The sequence below is a fragment of the Marmota marmota genome, unplaced genomic scaffold (genome assembly GCF_001458135.2).
Source record: "Marmota marmota marmota unplaced genomic scaffold, marMar, whole genome shotgun sequence".
NCBI classification, from domain to species: domain Eukaryota; kingdom Metazoa; phylum Chordata; class Mammalia; order Rodentia; family Sciuridae; genus Marmota; species Marmota marmota.
Window position 1 is genome coordinate 4,455,135 of NW_025999891.1, and position 20,372 is coordinate 4,475,506.

General features: G+C 42.6%; 1 protein-coding gene across 2 annotated transcripts in view; it reads left to right on the forward strand.

The window, feature by feature from the left end:
* Bltp2 (bridge-like lipid transfer protein family member 2) overlaps positions 1-20,372 on the forward strand; it is a 41,983-nt gene continuing 21,611 nt past the window's right edge. The window contains exons 1-26 of one of the 2 annotated variants that reach the window (XM_015501116.1): positions 1-98; positions 891-1,020; positions 1,871-1,920; positions 2,164-2,311; positions 2,492-2,610; positions 2,846-2,906; positions 3,087-3,276; positions 4,195-4,318; positions 4,476-4,600; positions 4,801-4,868; positions 4,984-5,129; positions 5,802-5,920; positions 6,027-6,190; positions 6,340-6,598; positions 7,054-7,259; positions 8,932-10,024; positions 10,479-10,670; positions 10,809-11,011; positions 11,159-11,277; positions 11,399-11,619; positions 12,271-12,461; positions 12,578-12,677; positions 12,824-13,026; positions 14,139-14,433; positions 17,519-17,676; positions 18,138-18,344. In XM_015501116.1, coding sequence (XP_015356602.1) covers positions 31-98; positions 891-1,020; positions 1,871-1,920; positions 2,164-2,311; positions 2,492-2,610; positions 2,846-2,906; positions 3,087-3,276; positions 4,195-4,318; positions 4,476-4,600; positions 4,801-4,868; positions 4,984-5,129; positions 5,802-5,920; positions 6,027-6,190; positions 6,340-6,598; positions 7,054-7,259; positions 8,932-10,024; positions 10,479-10,670; positions 10,809-11,011; positions 11,159-11,277; positions 11,399-11,619; positions 12,271-12,461; positions 12,578-12,677; positions 12,824-13,026; positions 14,139-14,433; positions 17,519-17,676; positions 18,138-18,344 — 4,959 coding nt within the window. In that variant the 5' untranslated portion in view covers positions 1-30. The remainder of the gene's footprint in view (positions 99-890; positions 1,021-1,870; positions 1,921-2,163; positions 2,312-2,491; positions 2,611-2,845; positions 2,907-3,086; positions 3,277-4,194; positions 4,319-4,475; positions 4,601-4,800; positions 4,869-4,983; positions 5,130-5,801; positions 5,921-6,026; positions 6,191-6,339; positions 6,599-7,053; positions 7,260-8,931; positions 10,025-10,478; positions 10,671-10,808; positions 11,012-11,158; positions 11,278-11,398; positions 11,620-12,270; positions 12,462-12,577; positions 12,678-12,823; positions 13,027-14,138; positions 14,434-17,518; positions 17,677-18,137; positions 18,345-20,372) is intronic. The other variant, XM_048794099.1, reaches the window with a different exon arrangement.

Below are 20,372 nucleotides of genomic sequence, written 5' to 3' on the forward strand. Positions count from 1 at the left end.
GGGGCCAGGCCGGGCCGGACCCGGACCTAAATGCCTCTGCTTCTTTCCGCGCTGTTGGTCTTGCTGCTGGTTGCGCTTAGCGCTCTCTTCCTAGGCCGGTGAGGGGCTTCAGCCACAGCGATGGGGGAGGGGAGAGCGCCTGAGGAGGGGACGCGCGCGGCCCCGGCGCGGGAGGCGGAAAGGATATCGATGAGGAGGGGGGCGCGCGATAAAGGCGAAGGGAGGGAATGTGCGGCCAGAGATGCGGGGAGGGGCTGCGTGCAGAGGAGACTAGGGGAGCGGGTGGGGCCTGAGGGAATGCTGATTCCGGGGATTGACTATGCGTGAGGACGGGGCCTCTCTCGATGGTTTCTCCTTCCCGCTCCACACGCCCTGAATGTCTCCTTCATCCAGCGCGAAGGGCACCTGCAGCTGGATTCCTCGCTCTGGAGAGCGAGGTCAGGAGGACTGGGAGTCCATGGGAGAGCGGCATTTGAACTGACCGTGTGTGACCCCGGACTTATCCAGGACACCTGTCTGGAGGGTGGGGGCGGAGACAGACCCTCTGGGGAGTATGTGATAGCACGGCTGCCTCCACCTTAACTCCTGTTGGGGTCTCTTCTGTCTCAGCTTTCTAAAGACTTGAGGAATTTTTTTTTTTGTCCCCATACTTGGGGGTGAGGTTTAGTTTATCAGGTTTCATCTGGGTGGCGGGGGTCACTGGAATCCTACAGTGCTGATTATGGCTGACTGTGTGTGACGGACAGGTGATTTGGGAGACAGGAGAGTTGCCCCAGAAAAAATCCAGTTTCAGGACATGATCCTTTGCAAGATCTTCTCAGACCAACAAGGGCTTCGGGAAGCCATACTTGGGATAGAGCCCTATTGAACTCACACGGATTTTTCTGCAGGTGGCTTGTGGTCCGGTTGGCCACCAGGTGGTGTCAGCGGAAGCTACAAGCAGAGTTAAAGATCGGTTCCTTCCGCTTTTTTTGGATCCAGAATGTCAGTCTTAAGTTTCAGCAGCACCAGCAAACAGTTGTGAGTTATGGGAAACTCACTGTGGGAGGAGGGGTGCGTGTGTGATGCAGTTGAATTTCAACCCTTAATTTACTTAAAAAAAAAATTTCTAATAGTAGATTTACACATACCTTCATTTTACATATATTTTTGTGTGATGCTAAGGATCGAACCCAGTGCCTTACCACTGAGCCACAACCCCAGTCCCTTAACCCTTAATTTGGTTTTAAAACAAAATTCTGGGTTGACAAGTCCAGTGGCACACAACTTTAATCCCAGGGACCAGCCAGGCTGAGGCAGGAGGATAACAAATTGGAGGCCAGTCTCTGCAACTTAGCAGAGGCTGTGTCTCGAAATAAATATAAAAAGGGCTGGGGATGTAGCTCAGTGGTAGAGCTTGGGTTCAATCCCAGTACCAAAAAAAAGAAAAGAAAAGAAATTCTGAGGGACTTTGCTAGTTAACCTCACCATTCCTCTCTTACCATGGTGATCTTAGAGCTAATTCGGGAACACTGGAATTGGTGCAAGTTGTTTGGTTAAAGATGTTTGTAGGGCACAGAGTGTCCAGGGCCCATAAGAAGGATGCAGAAGTAAAGCACAGAAGAAAGATAACAGGAACTAGAAGAGCTTACTGTTCTAATATGAGAGAGAAACAGGACAACATATCTGTAATAGAGAAATACTAAGCAGCTAACATCATTGTGAGGACTAAGATATCTGGCAGAGAAACCAGTGGAAATGGAATGGGCATATTTAGTGAGAGAGTCCTTAGCACTTCCTTGAAGGAGCCAAAAACCTTTTTCTGCCTTTTCAAGCTGCTCATTGCTTACCTAGCAATTAGTATACAGAGTTTTTTCCTGCACTGTTTTAGGAAATTGATAACTTGTGGATCACCAGCAAACTCCTTAGCCATGATCTGCCGTGAGTACTCTATATCCTTACTTCTCCTTATTTCTCCTGGGGAATATTTTTGGGTTGATTTTACAGAATGAGATCCTATACAGAGATCTCTTAACTCAAGGAGGGAGGCAGGTTTTTTCTGGAGTCTCCTTTTAGTCTGAAGAATATTAGATTGTTTGCTATGAATTGAGCTATGTTTTTGGGGAGGGGAAGAGACTGTTATGTGAGGATTGGATCTGGTGGCAGTGAGGTTTCTCTTGGCAGACATTATGTGGCATTGTGCTTTGGAGAAGTACGGATCAGAACGGACCTACAGAAGGTTTCTGGCCTGTCTGCCCCGTTCTCCCAGAGCACTGGGGTGGATCAAAAGGAGTTGTCCTTCAGCCCATCTTTACTGAAGATCTTCTGCCAAGTGAGACTGCTACTTCTGCTATTCTTCACTGTACTTCAGGGATGATGGGCTTTGGAGTTGTGGGTGGATTGTTCTGCTATTTTGGGGCATAATGCTAAGATCTGACACTCTTTTCTCAGCTAGAAATGAAGTGTGCTACCTTAGAGTTAATTATTGTTCATCCTTGCTCATTCTTTCCAGCTATTCTCCATTCATGTTGATGCTATAAACATCATGGTTCTCAAGGTGGCTACCTCTGAGTCCTTGTGGCACATTCAGATCAGTAGAAGCAGATTTCTTTTGGATAGTGATGGGAAAAGGTAAGTAATTAGTAGAAGAGATCTAGTAGTCTCATTCTTGCCCTGGTGTTGCTTCAGAGAAAGTAGATATCAGGGCCTTCTTATTATCAAAGTGTTAAGTTTTTATTCTCTGCAACTTGAGGAGAGGCTAAGAGTAGGTGTTTCACTTGCCTTGTCTCTTCTAGCCAACAGAGCTTGATTGGAGATAAGTGGTGAGGAAAGGTGCCAAGTGCTTGGAATTTTTTTCCTTTCCTAGGTTAATCTGTGAGGTGAGCTTATCCAAAATCAACAGCAAAGTTCTGAAGAGTGGTCAGCTGGTGAGTATGCTTCATTTCCTCCTGGATGTAAGATTTCAAGGAGCTTAGGGCTTACATTCTAGATTCTCTGACTTTATGTGGTTCCCTTAAGGCAATACCCAGGATCCAAGATCAATGCATTTTGACCAAAAAGTCCCCAAGCTTCCTACATACACCTTTAAAGGCTTATCCTCCCTACAGGAGGATACATGCCTAGTGGAACTGTCACTGGCCCTGGACCTGTGTCTAAAGGTGGGCATTAGCAGTTGGCATCTGAAGGCTATCACTATGGATGTGTGGACACTCCATGCTGAGCTTCATGAAGGTCTCTTCCATAGTCAACTGCTGAGTCAGGGCTCAAGCTTGGTACCCAAGCCTGTTCCCTGTTCAGGTAAAGCCCCGATCATTGAGCTTCTTGGCTGTCTTGTTCTCAGGGTTATTTTGGAAGTAGAAAAAAGCAGGGGTTTCACTACTCATTCAGGCATGAGTCATTAGTCACCAGGGTTGTTTTTTTTTTTTTTTCTTCCCATTGTTGGTTTTGTTTTGTTTTGTTTTGTTTTGTTTTTCCTGGTGCTGGGGATTGAACTCAGGAACAATTTACCAGTGAGCTACATCCCAGCCCTTTTTATTTTTTATTTTGTGACAGGGTCTTACTGAGTTGCTTAGGGCCTCGAAAGTTGTTGAGGCTGCCCTTAAACTTGTGATCCTAATGTTTCAGCTTCCACTGAGACTACAGGCATGTACCACCATGCCCAGCTCCTCATAGCCTTTGACCCTGAGATTAGTTAGAGAAAATGGGGCATTTGCTTGTGCTTAGTGAACTAACATTTAGTGGTATGAATTAGACCTGTACTATTGTGTTTTACATATGTTTTTTCCATAAGTTGTCAGCAGTTCACAAATAAGGAAATTGAAGCCTAGGATGATTAGCTAGGTAACTTGGCAGAGGTCACAGCTAGTCACTAGTAAAAATGAAGTTTAAATTATTCGACTCTAAAATCCATATTCTTCCTGTTTCACCAACCTATTCCCCATTCCATTCATTTTTTGTTTTTGTGGTGCTGGGGATTGAACATGGTGGACAAGCACTCTACCACTGAGCTCATCCCTACAATCTGATTATATATGTAGAGTCTGGAAAAGGAAGTACACCAGGTACCTGGATCTGTGGAGTATTTGCCTGTGGCTTTATTTGGACATTTGCTTACCCTGTTTTATGTGGAAGGATTTGGCCAAAGAGGGCAGAGCTTCTTGGAGTAATTGAGTGTTAAGGATTGATGACGGTTATGTTATTCGTTCATGTTCTCAGAGGTGACAGAGAACTTGGCTGAGCCAACTCTGCCTGGCCTATACCTCCTCCAGCAGTTGCCAGACCAGGTCAAAGTGAAGATGGAGAATACAAGTGTCGTGTTATCCATGAATAGTCAAAAGAGGTGAGGCCTTTTCTGACACAGTATGGAGAATGATAATGTGAGCTATATACAGGATCTCTGTAACCAGTCTAGCAGCTGCTCTGAGTTTATCTTTGGGGAGGAAAAAAGTGGGAATGTCACTCCACATCTTTCTGAGCTGTGTTCTTTTCTGAGTCAGGCACCTGACTTGGACACTGAAGCTGCTGCATTTCTTATACCATCGTGATGAGGATCAACTGCCCCTTCGAAGCTTCACAGTAAACTCTGATATGGCACAGATGAACACTGAACTCCTATTAGAAGGTTCATGGGTGGGGGTTCTGGTACTGAGAGAATATCAGTGTAACTAGAGGTAGGGGGAGGGAATATAATGAGAGAAAATAGCCCCAACTCACAAGTTTTAGTGACACTCCATTCATCTCTTTGCCTGCCTCTGCACCTCACCTAGTTTTACCTCTTGCCCTCCCTTTGCTTTCCTCTCATCTGTTCCATGGTATTTTCAGATGGGTTGTTGCTGTCCCAGAGTCGCCAGCGCATTGTTTGCCTCAACTCCCTCAAGGCTAGTGTGCAGGTATGATGACCGTGATAACAAGAATCTATCCTTTTTCTGCTGTTTCTGAACATGGTTGTGTTATGAGTTAACAAAGTAAAACCCAAGCCTACAGTTCTGGTCTTCATGTTTCCAGGTGACCACCATTGATCTCTCAGCCTCCCTAGTTCTGAACACTTGTATCATTCACTATCGGCACCAGGAATTTTCTCACTGGCTGCACATGTTAGCACTGGAAACCCAGGGGACTAGTTTACCTGTTTTTAAACAAAGGAAAAAAAGGTCAGTTTAATCTTTTTTAGTCACCAACTTAGCAGGTAGATTCTCTTTTTGTTCAACATGGCATCTTGTTGTCAAATACACATTTGATTGTTTGATCTCCCCAAATCGTAGCCTCAGAAGAAAACCGTTTTATTTATCTTCCCTGTTAGATTGGACTCCTTGATAATAGGAAGATGTCTTCTTAATTTTTGTGTCCTCAGTGCCCAGCATAGTGCCTTAAACAAAATAAATATTTGAATTGAAGTTAATGATTTATAGTGTCTTATCTGCCTTAAGCTACAAGGTGCCAGTATCAAATCTGCAGAGCCATTTCTGTCTTTATGTAGTACTTAGGTTGTGCTCCATAGAGGACTTAAGGTTAATGGTTTGGAAGTGATGCTTCTTGGTCATATGAGGTTGAATCATGTGATAATGCTAATTGTCACCCTATTTTAACTATGAAAATGGCAATTTCATGTGGTTCAAACTCATGTTTTTGGTTCTTGCAGGTTATCATTGGGAGCAGCAATTAGCTGATGAATTTAGCCCCTTGCTTTCTAATTGTAGCTCATTCTAAGAATCAGAACAAAACTATAAGTTCTCATCCTGGTTTTGAGAGTTTCAGGAATCTGTTCCATGATAGAAAGCTGCAAGTATTTCCTTATCACACAATGATGTCTTGTCCCTGCATAGAACCTTCCCTCAAATCCTGGCTCCCATCATCTTCAGCACTTCCATCTCCAATGTCAACATTTCCATTCAGCTTGGGGATACGCCACCTTTTGCCTTGGGATTCAATTCCATCTCTCTGGGTAAGGCTCTGGGATGGAAAAAGAATAACAATTTGTCCATTAGTGGAGCTAGTTTAATCATGGCCTCAGTGACTCAGTAGTAATCCCCTTTCCCACCTTTATTCAGATTACCAGCACCTCAGGCCACAAAGCATCCATCAGCGGGGCGTCCTAACTGTGGACCACCTCTGCTGGCGAGTGGGTAGTGATTCCCACATTCAGCGGGCACCGCACCCACCCAATATGCATGTTTGGGGTGAGGCACTTGTCCTGGACTCCTTCACACTGCAGGTATGTAGGAGCTTTGGTGAATAGGGGCCCACATAGCTTCCTATCCAGACATCTTTCACTGAGCATCTTCTTAGTGGTCGGTAATAAGTCAGGGCATTACAAAATTGTATCTGCATGCTTTCAATGGGGTCCATCTGTTTCTTTTCTAGGGTAGTTATAACCAACCTCTGGGCCTGTCCAGTACCCAGTCAGATACCCTCTTTCTCGATTGTACTATCCGAGGACTTCAGGTAGAAGCGTCAGACACTTGTGCTCAATGTTTGTCTCGTATCTTATCTTTGATGAGTCCACAATCTGGGAAGTCAGTTTTCTCTCGGGAATCTTCATTTGGGGAATCCATGACATTACTGTGGAAGGTGGACTTGAAGGTGGAAGATATGAACTTGTTCACTCTTTCTGCCCTGGTTGGTAAGTGGGATAGGAGATCTATACTGAAATGGGTAGTGTGCAAACTAAGCTGATTACGCTCCTCATTTAATGGAGCCAATTATTTGGAATTTTTCCAAATTAGATTGCCAAAAAGACTTGCACAACTATTAAGCAAGACGTAAGAAAAAGACTTAGCCTTGATGTGGTCAAGAAAATGAAACCCATATAGCTTTTTATTTCCTTGTGTGTTTTAAGTTTTAGGGAACAAGTGATATGTCTCTGGGCAATTTTTAGGAATTAGGGAACTTCTTTGACTCTGCTAGATTTAGTTAAAAGAGGGTAAAGGAAATTTTCCCTAATATAAAGACTCAGAATAGGGAAGCAAGTGGAATAAAGAAAAGTAGAGTAGGGGAAATAAGTAAGAAAGGAAAATGAGAACCAAAATTGCCATTTGAGAGCTGGAAACCAAGGGTAATATGGTTTCTGGATGGTAGGTGCTTCGGAGATACGACTAGACACACTGACTGTCCTGGGCAGTGCCGAGACATCCACCGTGGGGATTCAAGGTCTTGTGCTTGCATTGGTAAAGTCAGTCACAGAGAAGATGCAGCCCTGTTGTAAGGCTCCTGACATCCCTACTCCAGTGCTCTGCCTCTCCATGCTCTCTCTCACCTATCACAGCAGCATCCGCTCTCTGGAGGTAATGTATCTACAGAGAGGTGGGGCCAGACTGGGCTTTCCTGTTGCTTAAATCCTTTCTCAGTCCTTTTGACTCTTGTGAAACAGAGGGGAAACATGTCATTAGATATCTGTTATTTATGTATTTTCTTTTCCTTTTTTTTTTTTTTTTTGCTTATTCTATATATTTTTCCCTTTTTACTTTGAAATTAAAAACATGCAAAAACTAGAGAGAATATTTAAGCTTTTGTGTACCTAGCTTTATTAAATAACCAATTCATGACCAACTTGTTTCAGCTGAACTCCTGCTAATTTCCCTTTCCCTGGGCTTTGGGATTATTTTAAAAGAGTTACCAGACATATTATCATTTCAATTATAAATATTTTAATGTGTGTCTTTTGAAAAGTAAGGGGCTTTTAAAAAATAATGATCTGGTGTCATTTTGTGACTCAACTCCTTAGAAGGCTAGAAGGGATATGAAGAAAGAAGTACTGGCAAGTTTTGAGAGGCTTTCCAAAAACTTCTCAAAAGGTGTTCTTTAGCTGGGTGGGTGGTGCAGGTGCATGCCTCAATCCCAACAACTCAGGAGGCTGAGGCAGGAGGATTACAAGTTCAAAGCCAGCTTTAGCAACTCAGGGAGGCCCTAAGCGACTTAGGGAGACCCTGTGTCAAAATAAAAAGGGCTTGGGATGTGCCTCAGTGGTTAAGTGCCCCTGGGTTAAACCCCTGGTACCAAAAAAAAAAAAAAAAAGTTGTTCTTTATCCTTAGGGTATCAGAAGGACCTAGGACCCCATTAAGAGAGAGTGGAGTATTTTCCTGTTCGTCAGACTTTATTTTCCTTCAGTAACTGAAGAGGTTCCTTTTCAGAGATTATAAATTCAGAGAATTTCTCTCCTGGAATTTTAATCTTCTCTATCTGCTTAGACATTCAGAACTGACTTTGTTTTTCAAGTGAACAAGGGCTCTACTCCCTTCTCTGAGGCATGCTTTCACATAACTCAATTACTGTGTTGTCTTTTTATACACTACCTTTTTTTCTTCTTTTGGTACCCAGGATTGAATTCAGGGGCACGTGACCATTGAGTCATAACCCCAGTCCTTTTTTTATATTTCATTTAGAGACAGGGTCTTGCTAAGTTGCTTAAGGCCTCACTGAGTTGCTGAGGTTGACTTGGAACTCACAATCTCTTGCCTTAGTCTCCTGTACCAATCGGATTACAGTTTGGTTTTTTTTCCAAATTCCTTTTTTTAAATGTTTTCATTAGTGTGTAATAGTTAGACATTTTATACGACCTTTTACAAATTAAGTTACGTTTATAAATGCATAAACATTTCAAATTGCAGTAGTTATGTGACTCCTGAATGGAAACAAAGCCAAATGATTTATTGAGTACGTGTTTATGCTGGATATATTGTGGTAGATAAGAGAGAATTATGACACACAGCCCCTTTTCTCTGACATCTAGAATCTGAGAAGAACTTAAAGCATAAGTACTCAAGTATAAGATAACTGACAACTCTTAGCTCAGCATGTTAGTGTTAGGGGAACAAAATAAGGCAGTAATTAATGTGGTTACTCAGGAAAGACTTCTGGGTGGAGATAATTCTTGAGCCAGGTACCCATGTAAAACAATCCCTGTTATCTCTACTGTTCTGGGTCTTGATGATTGACATCCTTTTTATTCCTTAAAGGTTCAGTGTGGTGCAGGACTAACCTTACTGTGGAGCCCTCCAGATCACATGTATTTATATCAGCATGTCCTGGCCACCCTTCAATGCCGAGACCTACTAAGAGCCACTACGTGTTCTGAGACTGTTCCATCCCTTGCACTAGAGACTCCAGAAGCTACTTCTGAGCCAGAAGACAATCTCCCTGAGCCACTTCCACCAAGACGGCTGTTAAACCTGACACTGGAGGTGAGTGCAGCCAAACTGACTGCTTTCGTGGCTGAAGACAAATTCATTACCCTGGCTGCAGAGAGTGTGTCACTGAACCGGCATGGAGGTTCACTGCAGGCTTACTGCCCAGAGCTGGCTGCTGGCTTTGACGGCAATAGTATTTTCAACTTCAAGGAGGTAGAGGTTCAGTTGCTGCCTGAGCTGGAGGAGATGATCCTCCACCGGAACCCCTTTCCTGCACTGCAGACCCTCCGAAACCGTGTTTGGCTCCTCTCCCTTGGTTCAGTCTCGGTGGAGTTCCCTTATCAATATGACTTCTCTGGAACTTTGGATGAGGCAGTGGGAGTTCAGAAATGGCTAAAGGGCCTGCACCGAGGGACTCGTGCTTGGTCCTCTCCAAGTCCGGCCCCACTGCCACCTGATCTACTCTTGAAGGTTCAGCACTTCTCATGGGTTTTCCTGGATGACATTTTTGAGGTGAAACTTCATGATAACTATGAACTGATGAAAGATGAAAGTAAAGAGAGTGCCAAAAGATTGCAGCTTCTCGATGCCAAGGTGGCTGCCCTTCGGAAGCAGCATGGGGAGTTATTGCCAGCCCGAAAAATTGAGGAGCTCTATGCCTCTTTGGAACGCAAGAATATTGAAATCTACATCCAGCGCTCTCGTCGTCTCTATGGCAACACACCCATGCGCCGGGCACTGCTCACTTGGAGTCTGGCAGGGCTAGAACTGGTGGCTCTTGCAGATGCCTCCTTTCATGGTCCTGATCGTGTAGTAGAACAGGTTCGAGAGCTTGATCCAGGCAGCCCGTTTCCTGCTGAAGGAATAGATCTTGTCATTCAGTGGTGTCGCATGCTCAAGTGCAATGTCAAGACCTTTCTGGGTAAGTCGTATTTCCCTTATTTGTGGAGCCTGGTGTTTGTCCTCTGAGCTCCTGGGAGCTTTCTGAGTGATTACAGTGGAGCTGTAATATTAGGTTATATTAGGAAATGTGACTGTTATTGGATGGGTGGAGTGGGATGAGTGGGATCCCTTTCCTTTTTTTGTTCCTGAATTTCACCCTGAAATTGCTTGGCTGATATAAATGGACAACTAGAACAGTCTTCTGTAAGGTTATTGTGTCTCTTGGATCTCAGTGCTATTGGGAGTCTCCTTACCTTCTGCTCCAGGGTCTCTGCGACTTTTTCAGTTTTGCTACTTATTAACTGTCAGCTCTTGTTCTCTCAGTTAATTTTGTAAATGTAGGTGGGTAAAAAGAGGTGGCAATGGGGAAAAAATGCCTGAGAGTGCAAAGACAGCTCCCCGAATAGTTACTTTTATCTTTTCTATCATAACAGTTCGGATCAGAGACTATCCACGGTATCTGTTTGAAATCCGGGACTGGCGGCTCATGGGTCGACTTGTGGGCACTGAGCAAAGTGGTCAAGCTTGCTCTCGTCGACGTCAAATTCTACACTTGGGGCTTCCATGGGGTAATGTGGCAGTAGAGAGGAATATGCCCCCACTCAAGTTCTACCATGACTTCCACTGTGAGTAGAGAGGGCATTTGGTTTGAGAGATACTTGTGGCGATTGGGGTGGGAAATAAGCTGAGGACCTTTTGGAGTGAAGGAGGAAGAGAAGGGTGGAGTTGTGTAACAAGATACAGCCTTTGTTTTTCTACCTCAGCGGAAATCTTCCAGTATACAGTCGTATGGGGCCCATGCTGGGATCCAGCCTGGACACTGATTGGCCAATGTGTGGACCTCTTAACCAAGCCCTCAGCTGACCCCAGCCCCCCCTTGCCCTGGTGGGACAAGAGTCGTCTTATGTTCCATGGGGACTGGCACATGGACATTGAACAGGCAAACCTGCACCAGCTGGCCACTGAGGTGAGGGATCCCATGGAGTCATTTTTCTGCTAAGGTGGTATAGTTGGGACCTATATAGCATATAGGGGAAGAGATTAAGGTACTAATTTGGGAGATGAGAATGGTTCTTTTACCCATATCTCACCAAGTTCTTGGGGGTGGTTATAGGATCCATACAACACAACTGAAAATATGCACTGGGAATGGAGCCACCTTTCTTTTCACTGGAAACCTGGTCAGTTTGTTTTCAAAGGTGACTTGGATATCAACGTGAGAACAGCCTCTAAGTGAGTGGAATGAAGGGCGGGGCCTCAGTGGGGCGGGGAACTCCTGGTGGAGGGAGAGGGGAAGAGTCAAGGGGAGGCAAGTGAACAGGTCACTGAAGGCTGGGGCTCCGTTGTGAGGCAGGTATGACGACTGCTGCTTCCTTCACCTGCCTGACCTCTGCATGACATTGGACCTGCAGTGGCTGTGCCATGGGAATCCCCATGATCACCACAGTGTCACTCTGAGGGCCCCAGAGTTCCTGCCTGAGGTGCCCTTGGGCCAGCTCCATGACTCCTACCGGGCCTTCCGTTCTGAGAACCTCAATCTCTCCATCAAGATGGATCTGACTCGGCACAGCGGGAGTGAGGCTTGGGCCCGGGGCAGTGGGGAGGAAGGGCTTAGAGGATGGGCTTGGACACTGAAAACTTAAGCTTGAAGGCAGAAAGGGAATAGAAGGACAGTGGAGAATTTGGGTTAGGACCTTTTTTGGGAAGAGGGTTGGTGTTTGGGGCTCTAAATAATAGTACTATAAATTGGGTGGCTTGTAAACAATAGACATTTGTTTCTCACATTCTGAAGACTGGGAAATTGATGATCAAGGTACTGGTTGTTGAAGTGTTTGGTAAGGGCCTCTTCCTCAGAGATGGCACCTTCTTGTGTCCTCACACATGGTGGAAGGAGTCACTGAGTTCCCTTTTGCCTCATTAATACCATTCCTGGGGGTTTCATTTCTGTGATCTAATCCTTCCCAAAGACTCCCAACTGTTTTATACCATCACATTGGGATTTAGGATTTCAACATAAGAATTTAGGGGCAACACAAATATTCAGACTATAGCAATATTTAAAAGCTAAGAACTTAGATCCTTGAAAGAAGAAGGTGCTAGAGAAACTTGAATATAAGGCTGTATGCTGTTTGGGATTTTAAACCTCTAATACCTGAAGATAGGAAAGGATTTAACATCACCTCTGTTTCAGCCTCAGCTAGAATATATCTGTCCTTTCCTTTGCAGCAATATCCCAGCCCCGAATTCTACTATATAGTAGTACCCTGCGCTGGATGCAAAACTTCTGGGCAACTTGGACTAGTGTCACAAGGCCTATCTGCAGGGGCAAGCTCTTCAATAATCTGAAACCCAGCAAGAAAAAGCTTGGCCAGCATTACAAGCAGCTTTCCTATACTGCACTCTTTCCACAGCTGCAGGTCAGGCTCTGACCTTTGACATCCTCTGTTCCTTTTCCCTAGTATTCTTATATTGGATCTCTTATGCATCCCTCTCATGCCATCCTTTGTTCAGTCTCATACTCTCTTCTTGCCAGGTGCATTATTGGGCCTCATTTGCCCAGCAACGGGGTATCCAGATTGAGTGCAGTCAGGGCCATGTATTCACTCGGGGAACTCAGCGTCTTATACCTCAAGGTAAGATCAAAGACTCCTTTCATTTCTCTAGCCTGTTCCTTATCCTTTTCTCCTTCTTAGTTCTATTTCTTTCCTCCCTTAATGACTCACACTATCTTTATCTTTCCATAATATTCTGCATGGACTTTGTGTGCCTCCTTTTTCAGCGGGCACAGTGATGCGGCGTCTGATCTCTGAATGGAGTGTGACCCAGATGGTGAGTGACCTAAGTCAGATGACTGTTCACCTGATGGCCTCGCCCACTGAAGAGAATGCTGATCACTGCCTTGATCCCTTGGTAACAAAGACCCACCTGCTGAGCCTGTCTTCCCTCACCTATCAACGGCATAGCAATCGTACTGCTGAGGAGGTACTGCCTGACAGTTTCTTTTTTACCTTAGTTATATTAGTAGGTCTGCTTGAAGCTATACTTAAAACAAAACAAAACAAAAAAAAGTCTTCGACTGATGTAACAAATTTATTTCTCACAGTTTTTAAGGCTGGGAATGGGAAGTCCAAGATCAGGGTGCTGGCATAGTTAGGTTCTACTGAGGGCTCTTTCTGGCTTGCAGATGGATGCTTTCTCTCTGTGTCTTCAGATGGCAGAGAGAGAGCATGTGCAAGAGTGAGACCATGAGTCCAAGTGTGGTGTGTGCATCGAAGTACTCTGGTGTCTCTTCTCTTTTTTTTTTTTAAAGAAAGAAAGAGAATTTTTTAATATTTATTTTTTAGTTTTTTGTGGACACAACATCTTTATTTTTATGTGGTGCTGAGGATCAAATCCAGCACCCCACGCATGCCAGGTGAGCGCGCTACTGCTTGAGCCACATCCCCAGCCCCTCTGGGGTCTCTTCTAATAGCACTAATCCTATCTTGAGGGCCCCACCATCTTGACTTTATCTGAACTTTCTTACCCCCCATATCCAAATACCATTACATTGTGGGCTAGGGCTTCAGTATATGAATTTGAGGGGCACACAGTTCAGTCATAGGAGTAGATTTTAGGCTAAGTTCCTGGTAAGATGCCTAACTATATATCCCAGCATATATGTCTTAACTTTATAATGCATTCACTTGATTTAGCTGTATCAGCATCCTTCTTTTGAAAATTCCTTTTCTCCCTCTACTTCTAAATGTAGACTTTTCAAAGCTTAGATGATTGTCAAAATGAAACTTAAAAAAAAAAAAGAAAAAAGAAAAGGTAGTCTTTTGCCATTCAGGAAATAAGAGATTTTAACTAGTACTTCATTTGTTGCTGACTTCCCCTGCCCAGTTTGGGAAGGATTTTAAGTTGAAATTCTGTCATTTAAAATGTACTAGGTCTGGTTAGAATGTAAGGTAATGTGGAAACTTTCTTCATGGTCTTTCTTTCTCCTCCAAAACAGGTTTCTTATTCAATAAGCTTGTTCTTTTTGCATTTGTTGTTCAGAAGCAATAGTGGGAACGCCCACACTACCCTGAGGTTCTTTTCTTGTTTCTTAGGAGCCCTCTACTAGAGATGGTGATCCTACCTTTCATACACACCAGCTGTATTTGGTGGATTTAAGGATTTCCTGGACAACCACCAATCGAGACATTGCCTTTGGTTTGTATGATGGCTACAAAAAGGCAGCTGTACTCAAACGTAATCTCTCCACTGAGGCCCTGAAGGGTTTAAAGATTGATCCCCAGATGTCAACCAAAAAGCCAAAGCGGGGTCTCCTGACCAGTACCCCAACCCCACCTCATGTCAACACTTCCAGCTTCAGTGGACGGCCTGATAAAGGATCATCAGGAGGTAGGCTGGGACAGACGAAACTCAGTGGATTTAGATTTAGAACTTGGATGTGGGCTTGGACCAGGGTATAAGAGGAACTGAATCCTGGCTGGTTCTGTCTAAGTGTAGAAATGAAATCAAACTGTTATTTTCCCATATTAGGCCACATTAGTCTTATATAACCAATAGTATAAGGAAGGTCCTTAAAGCGTCTGATCGTGTGGCAAGAGAAGTTGATCAGGAGTGATGGGACCAAAGCTGGATGAGTTAAGGAAAGAAGCAATTATTTCATGTTTTGATAATTAAGATGTTCTGTGGGACTCCACAAGTTTATCATCTCTAAATGAGCTTAGATTAGTTAATGTGCTCACTTATTGATTCATAGATTCATTTTAGCTTTGTTGAGAGCTGATAATATATCAGACATGACCATAAACCTTGGGGCTACAAAGATAAGAGTAAGCTCAGAAACTAGTAGGGAATGAGATAGGTAAATTATAATATCATTGTGAAAATGCTTTGTAAGAATGTTCAAAGGTACTAAAAGCCTACAGAAGAAAATATTTAAATCAGTGTAGAGAAGTCTCTAAAGGCTTCACAGAGAAGATGATAAATCTTGAAATATTACACTTCACAGGCAAAGAAGAGAGGGAATTTTAGGGAGAGCTAATAACAAGTGCAGAGGAATTCAGATTTATGGTGAATTTGAGGACAAGACAAAAAGTATTAAATGCCACAAGAGAGAAGTGAAAATCTGGGAGTTGTTCCTGACTGGAGTGAAGGAGAAAAAACAGTCAGGGAAGGATTTATTGAGGAAGTAGCATTTGAACTGGACTATAAAGGCTTAATATGGTTTGACTGTGTGGAGATGGGGAAGAAGGGCATTAACCCGAGTTACACAGAGGGAATAACCCGAGTAGGAGTGCAGTTAGGAAAGCTCACGTTCAAAGGAGAGAGAATAAGCTGGGCACAGTGGTACACACCTGTAATCTCAGCAATTTTGTGAGGCATAAGCAACTTAGTGAGACCCTGTTTCAAAATAAAATATAAGAAAGGGCTGGGATGTGGCTCAGTGGTTGACATCTATCCTGGTTAACAGTGTAAAGAAGTGAGAAATAGTCTGGAAAGGGAAGATGACGGTAAATCATCAGAGAGCTTTAATACAGGGCTAAGGAGCTTTTGGTCCTTATTCAATAGGGAATTGTGAACTACTGAAGGTTTTTGAATAGGGGTGTTCATCTTTAGAGTTTTACCTTTAGATGATAAATCTGGCAGAGGCATATAGGAGAACTAGAGGGGAAGAAACTCTAGGTGGGGAGACAAATGAGAAAACTATTATGTGTCTCAACAAGAAGCAGCAAGGGCTGGAACTAGGCAACGGCAGTAGGAATGGAGATGAGGAGATGGATAGAAACGTGCGTATAGATTTGGGCACTAGTTGGAAGGAGGAGTTATAGCAGGGAGATTTGAACATAGTGGCACACACCTGTCATCCCAGCTACTTAGGAGTCTGAGGCAGGAGGATTGCACAAGTTTAAGGCCAGCCTTGGCAACTTAGACCCTGTGTCAAAAAAATAAAGTTGTGGGTGTTATTGGATATAGCTCTGTGGTGTAGCATCCCTCTGTTCAATGCTAGTACCTTCAAATAAACAAGCAAGATAGAGGGACAAAAAGGTAATGACCAAAGTTTTGAGTCTGGTTATTGGCATGATGTTAATAAATATCAGAAATAAGAGAACCAGAGGCTAAACAGATAGGAGGAGGTGTAGGGTGTTATTGAGTTCAGATTTGTACATGCTAAATTTTCATCCCTAGCAAGACATCTAAATAAGTCCAACAAACAGCCGTAAGTGGAAAGGGGGTTAGGGCAAGAGATAGAGGCTTGGAAATGTCAACATAGAGGTAAGACTTAACACCAAGGAGATAATAATAGTTGTTTCCTGTTTAGGGGACACAGTTCAGTCATAGGAGTAGTAGGTACTCTGCAGTTTTTGTTTTATTTTGGTACTGAAGATTGAACCCAGGGAGACTTTACTACTGAGCGACATCCCTAATCCTTTTTATTTTTTGTTTTTGTTTTTAATTTTGGGGGGTTTTTTTAGATGTTTTTATTTTATTTTATTTTTTGTGGCACTGAGGATTAAACCCAGAGCCTCATGCTTGCTAGGCAGGTGCTCTACCTCTGAGCCACAACTCCAGCCCTTACTTTTTATTTTGAGATAAGATTTTGCTGAGTTGCTTAGGTCATCACTAAGTTGCTAAGACTGGCCCTGAACTTGTGATATTCCTGCCTCAGATTCCCTAATTGCTGAATTATAGGAGTGTGCCACTACATCTAGCCAGACTACTATAATTCTAGAGACTGTTCTCACTGTAACACTATTAGACAAGCTTATTAAGAGAAAGAAGGGAGTATGCCAAGGGTGGATATCAGGAAATTCTTCTTTTTAAGACTTGGAATAAAGTCTAGAGATACAGGAAGTAGCAAAACTAGGGGAGCACAGTGACACTGATGACAAAGGAGTGTGGTTTCAAGTGGAAAGAAGTAGTCACAAACAGTATGTAACACAAAGTAGTATGAAAATAATATGGTGAATTTGAGGACAAGACAAAAAGTATTAAATGCCACAAGAGAGAAGTGAAAATCTGGGAGTTGTTCCTGACTGGAGTGAAGGAGGAAATACAGTCAGGGAAGGATTTATTGAGGAAGTAGCATTTGAACTGGACTTTAAAGGCTTAGTATGGTTTGACTGTGTGGAGATGGGGAAGAAGGGCAAAATAATAGGAAATGAGAAATAAAAGGAACATAGTAGGAGTAAACCAGAGGTGGATATGTCTAAGGAAAAAAAATGCTGCCATTTACCTAGCATTTCTTAGTTTCTGTTGGAAATCTGTTACTTTTATGGACATTAGGGAGAAAATGAAGTGACAACCCTTATTTTACCCTTAGGTGTGAAGGGTGGGGTGGAGTGGGCTAGACTGACATTCTAGGTTGGGGAGGATATATCCTGTTCTTTACCTAGTGAGATAAATTGAGGATTTAGCCTTGGATGTATTCTCTTTCCTTTTGAGACTGACCTTTCTTCACTTCCTATTTCTTTTCTAGGTGCTTACATGTTGCAGAAGCTGATTGAAGAGACAGATAGGTTTGTAGTATTCACAGAAGAGGAGTCAGGTATGAGTGACCAATTGTGTGGCATTGCTGCCTGCCAGACGGATGACATATATAACCGAAACTGCCTTATTGAGCTGGTCAACTGTCAGGTACCTTTTCTTTACCAGAGCACCCCAGTATTAGGCTAGATCATAATCATATTCTTACCTCCCCCCATGTCTAAATAAGAATAGGTGAATAGAGTTCCAAAAACTTTCCCTTCTTACAGGTGTTATGAATAATAATTTCCACGTCTTAAAGGCAGAAAAGTTTACTCAGTAAGCCAAATATAGGCCTAGCTGCTGTGGTTAATACAGTGTTCCCGATAGCTTTCTGATTTCCCTTGGTGTCTTTTTCTTTTTTCTTTTTTTGGTACCAGGGATTGAACTTTGGGGTTCTCAACCCCTGAGTCACATCCCCAGCCCTATTTTGTATTTAGAGACAGGGTTTCACTGAGTTGCTTAGCACCTCACCATTGCTGAGGTTGGCTTGAACTCGTGATTCTTCTGTCTCAGCCCCCTGAGCCACTGGGTCTCTTGGTATCTTGACTTTGCTTCTATCTCCGGCATAGATGGTTCTTCGTGGAGCAGAGACAGAAGGCTGTGTCATAGTGTCAGCTGCCAAAGCCCAATTGTTGCAGTGCCAACACCATCCGGCCTGGTATGGTGACACATTGAAGCAAAAGACATCCTGGACTTGCCTATTGGATGGCATGCAGTACTTTGCTACTACTGAAAGTAGCCCTACTGAGCAAGATGGCCGACAGCTCTGGTTAGAGGTTAGTTAGCAGGATAAGGAAGGCCTGTTATATCCCTAATTTTTATAGTTTGTACCTTCTGTCAGCATAGTTAGAAGATTCTTCATATTACCTGTTGCTCAGCTATAATATCTTGAATGTGGGCAGTCTCTGATCTGTGAGCACATAGTACTTTTTTTTTTTTAAATCTCCTGGTCTATTTCATTGAGAGAAATTCATTTCCTAGCACTAGAATAAAATGAATTGAAGCTTTCTTACTTTCAAAGTTGTTATTCTCTATTAATAAAGGTCACAGTAACCAACAGGCAGTCAAGAAAACAAGCAGTAATCTGAGAACTTTTGATAAACACTGTATTCTCCCTTTCTTGATTTGGTTGTTGCAGCAAGGCAGTGAGGTTGAACAAAGGACTGTTTAAGAGTTAGGTTATGTGACTTCTAATGAAAATTTTGCCATTACAGTAGCTGCAAGCTTTTTGGGACAGTCACCTTTATTTGTAAAAAAAATAAATAAATAATAATATTAGTTGTTGGTAGACCTTTATTTACTTATGCGGTACTGAGAATTGAACCCAGTGCCTCACATATGCTAGGCAAGTGCTCTACCACTGAGCCACAACCCCAGCTGTAAAAGTTTTTAATGGAATTAATAACTTCACTATCTACAAGACTGTTAAGAATCAAGTGATAAGGTGTTTTGAAAAATATATTTATTCCTATGGAAAGTAGTCTCAGCATTTTTAAAATCAGTATGTCTGAGGGAGTCTAAGTATATGGCAAGATAACGTTTTTTTAAAAATATTTTTTTAGTTGTACATGGACACAATACCTTTATTTGATCTATAACCCAGTGCCTCACACGTGTGAGGCAAGCACTGTACCACTGAGCCACAATCCCAGCCCAAGATAACATTTTTATTGGATGGTAATTTTATGAGTAGTTGGTAGATACTAGGAAAAGGGCTTGTCATCTCATTGCAAGGTAGTAAATCTACAATATAATTTCTAGGATATAATATCAGAGTTACTGGAGGGTGTAATAGTTATGAGATATATCTAGCCAATTGTGCATTGTCATTAGGAATTTAACAGGTGTTAAGTGCCCACATTGTGCTGGGCATGGTACACCCTCAAATGAATTATAGTATCTAGCTGCATCTGATAAGGATCAAAGTAATTCTATTTGCTATGCTACTCAATGAAGCTGATTCCTCTTATTCATCTTTCTTCCTTGGCTAGTGCTTCTTACATCAAGTACATTAGGGCTCAATTCAGGCAACCTCAAGTGTAATGACATAAGAGATAGTGAACATTTAGATCAGATGTCAAATCAAATATGGTTGTTGTTATTTGAAGTCATGCTGAGACCTCAGGCAAGCAGTATCTTTTTTTTTAATCAGTGGTCTTAGGAGATAGATACAGAAGATGTTGACTACCCATGTAGAGATGAACAGTATGCACTATCAGGATATCAGGATATCCCTATCTGGCATTTCTGGGTCTTTGCTTCATTTAGGCATGATGTCTTTTACAGCTAAACTCAATTTTTCAGATTATATTAATAGCATTAGAGGGACATCCTTAGTGTGGGTGGGAGAAACTATGAATTTTGACTTTCCCATGAGACTTATTTTTTGACTTGTCAGATCTGCCATCCTTTAGCCTTGCTCTTCTATGTTCTTCATATATCACTCATTCTGCTGACTTCAGATTAGCAGAGAGAATTAAAAAAAAAAAAAGTCTCCTTCCACCAAAAGCAACAGTTTCAGAGTAGTTTTCTATCTGAAGACAGAAAACAGTAAGAATATACACACAAAAAAAATTGATACCAAAATGGGTGTAGTACTCTTTTTTTTTTTTGCTTCCCATATGATTTGATTTTTAAAAAATATTTTTATTGGTTATTGATGAAATTTTTTATTTTATTTATTTATTTATATGTCGTGTTGAAAATCAAACCCAGTGCCTCACATTCTAGGAAGCACTTTACCATTGAGCCACAATCCCAGTCCCACATGATTTGATTTTTTTTATTTTTTTTTTTTTTTTTTT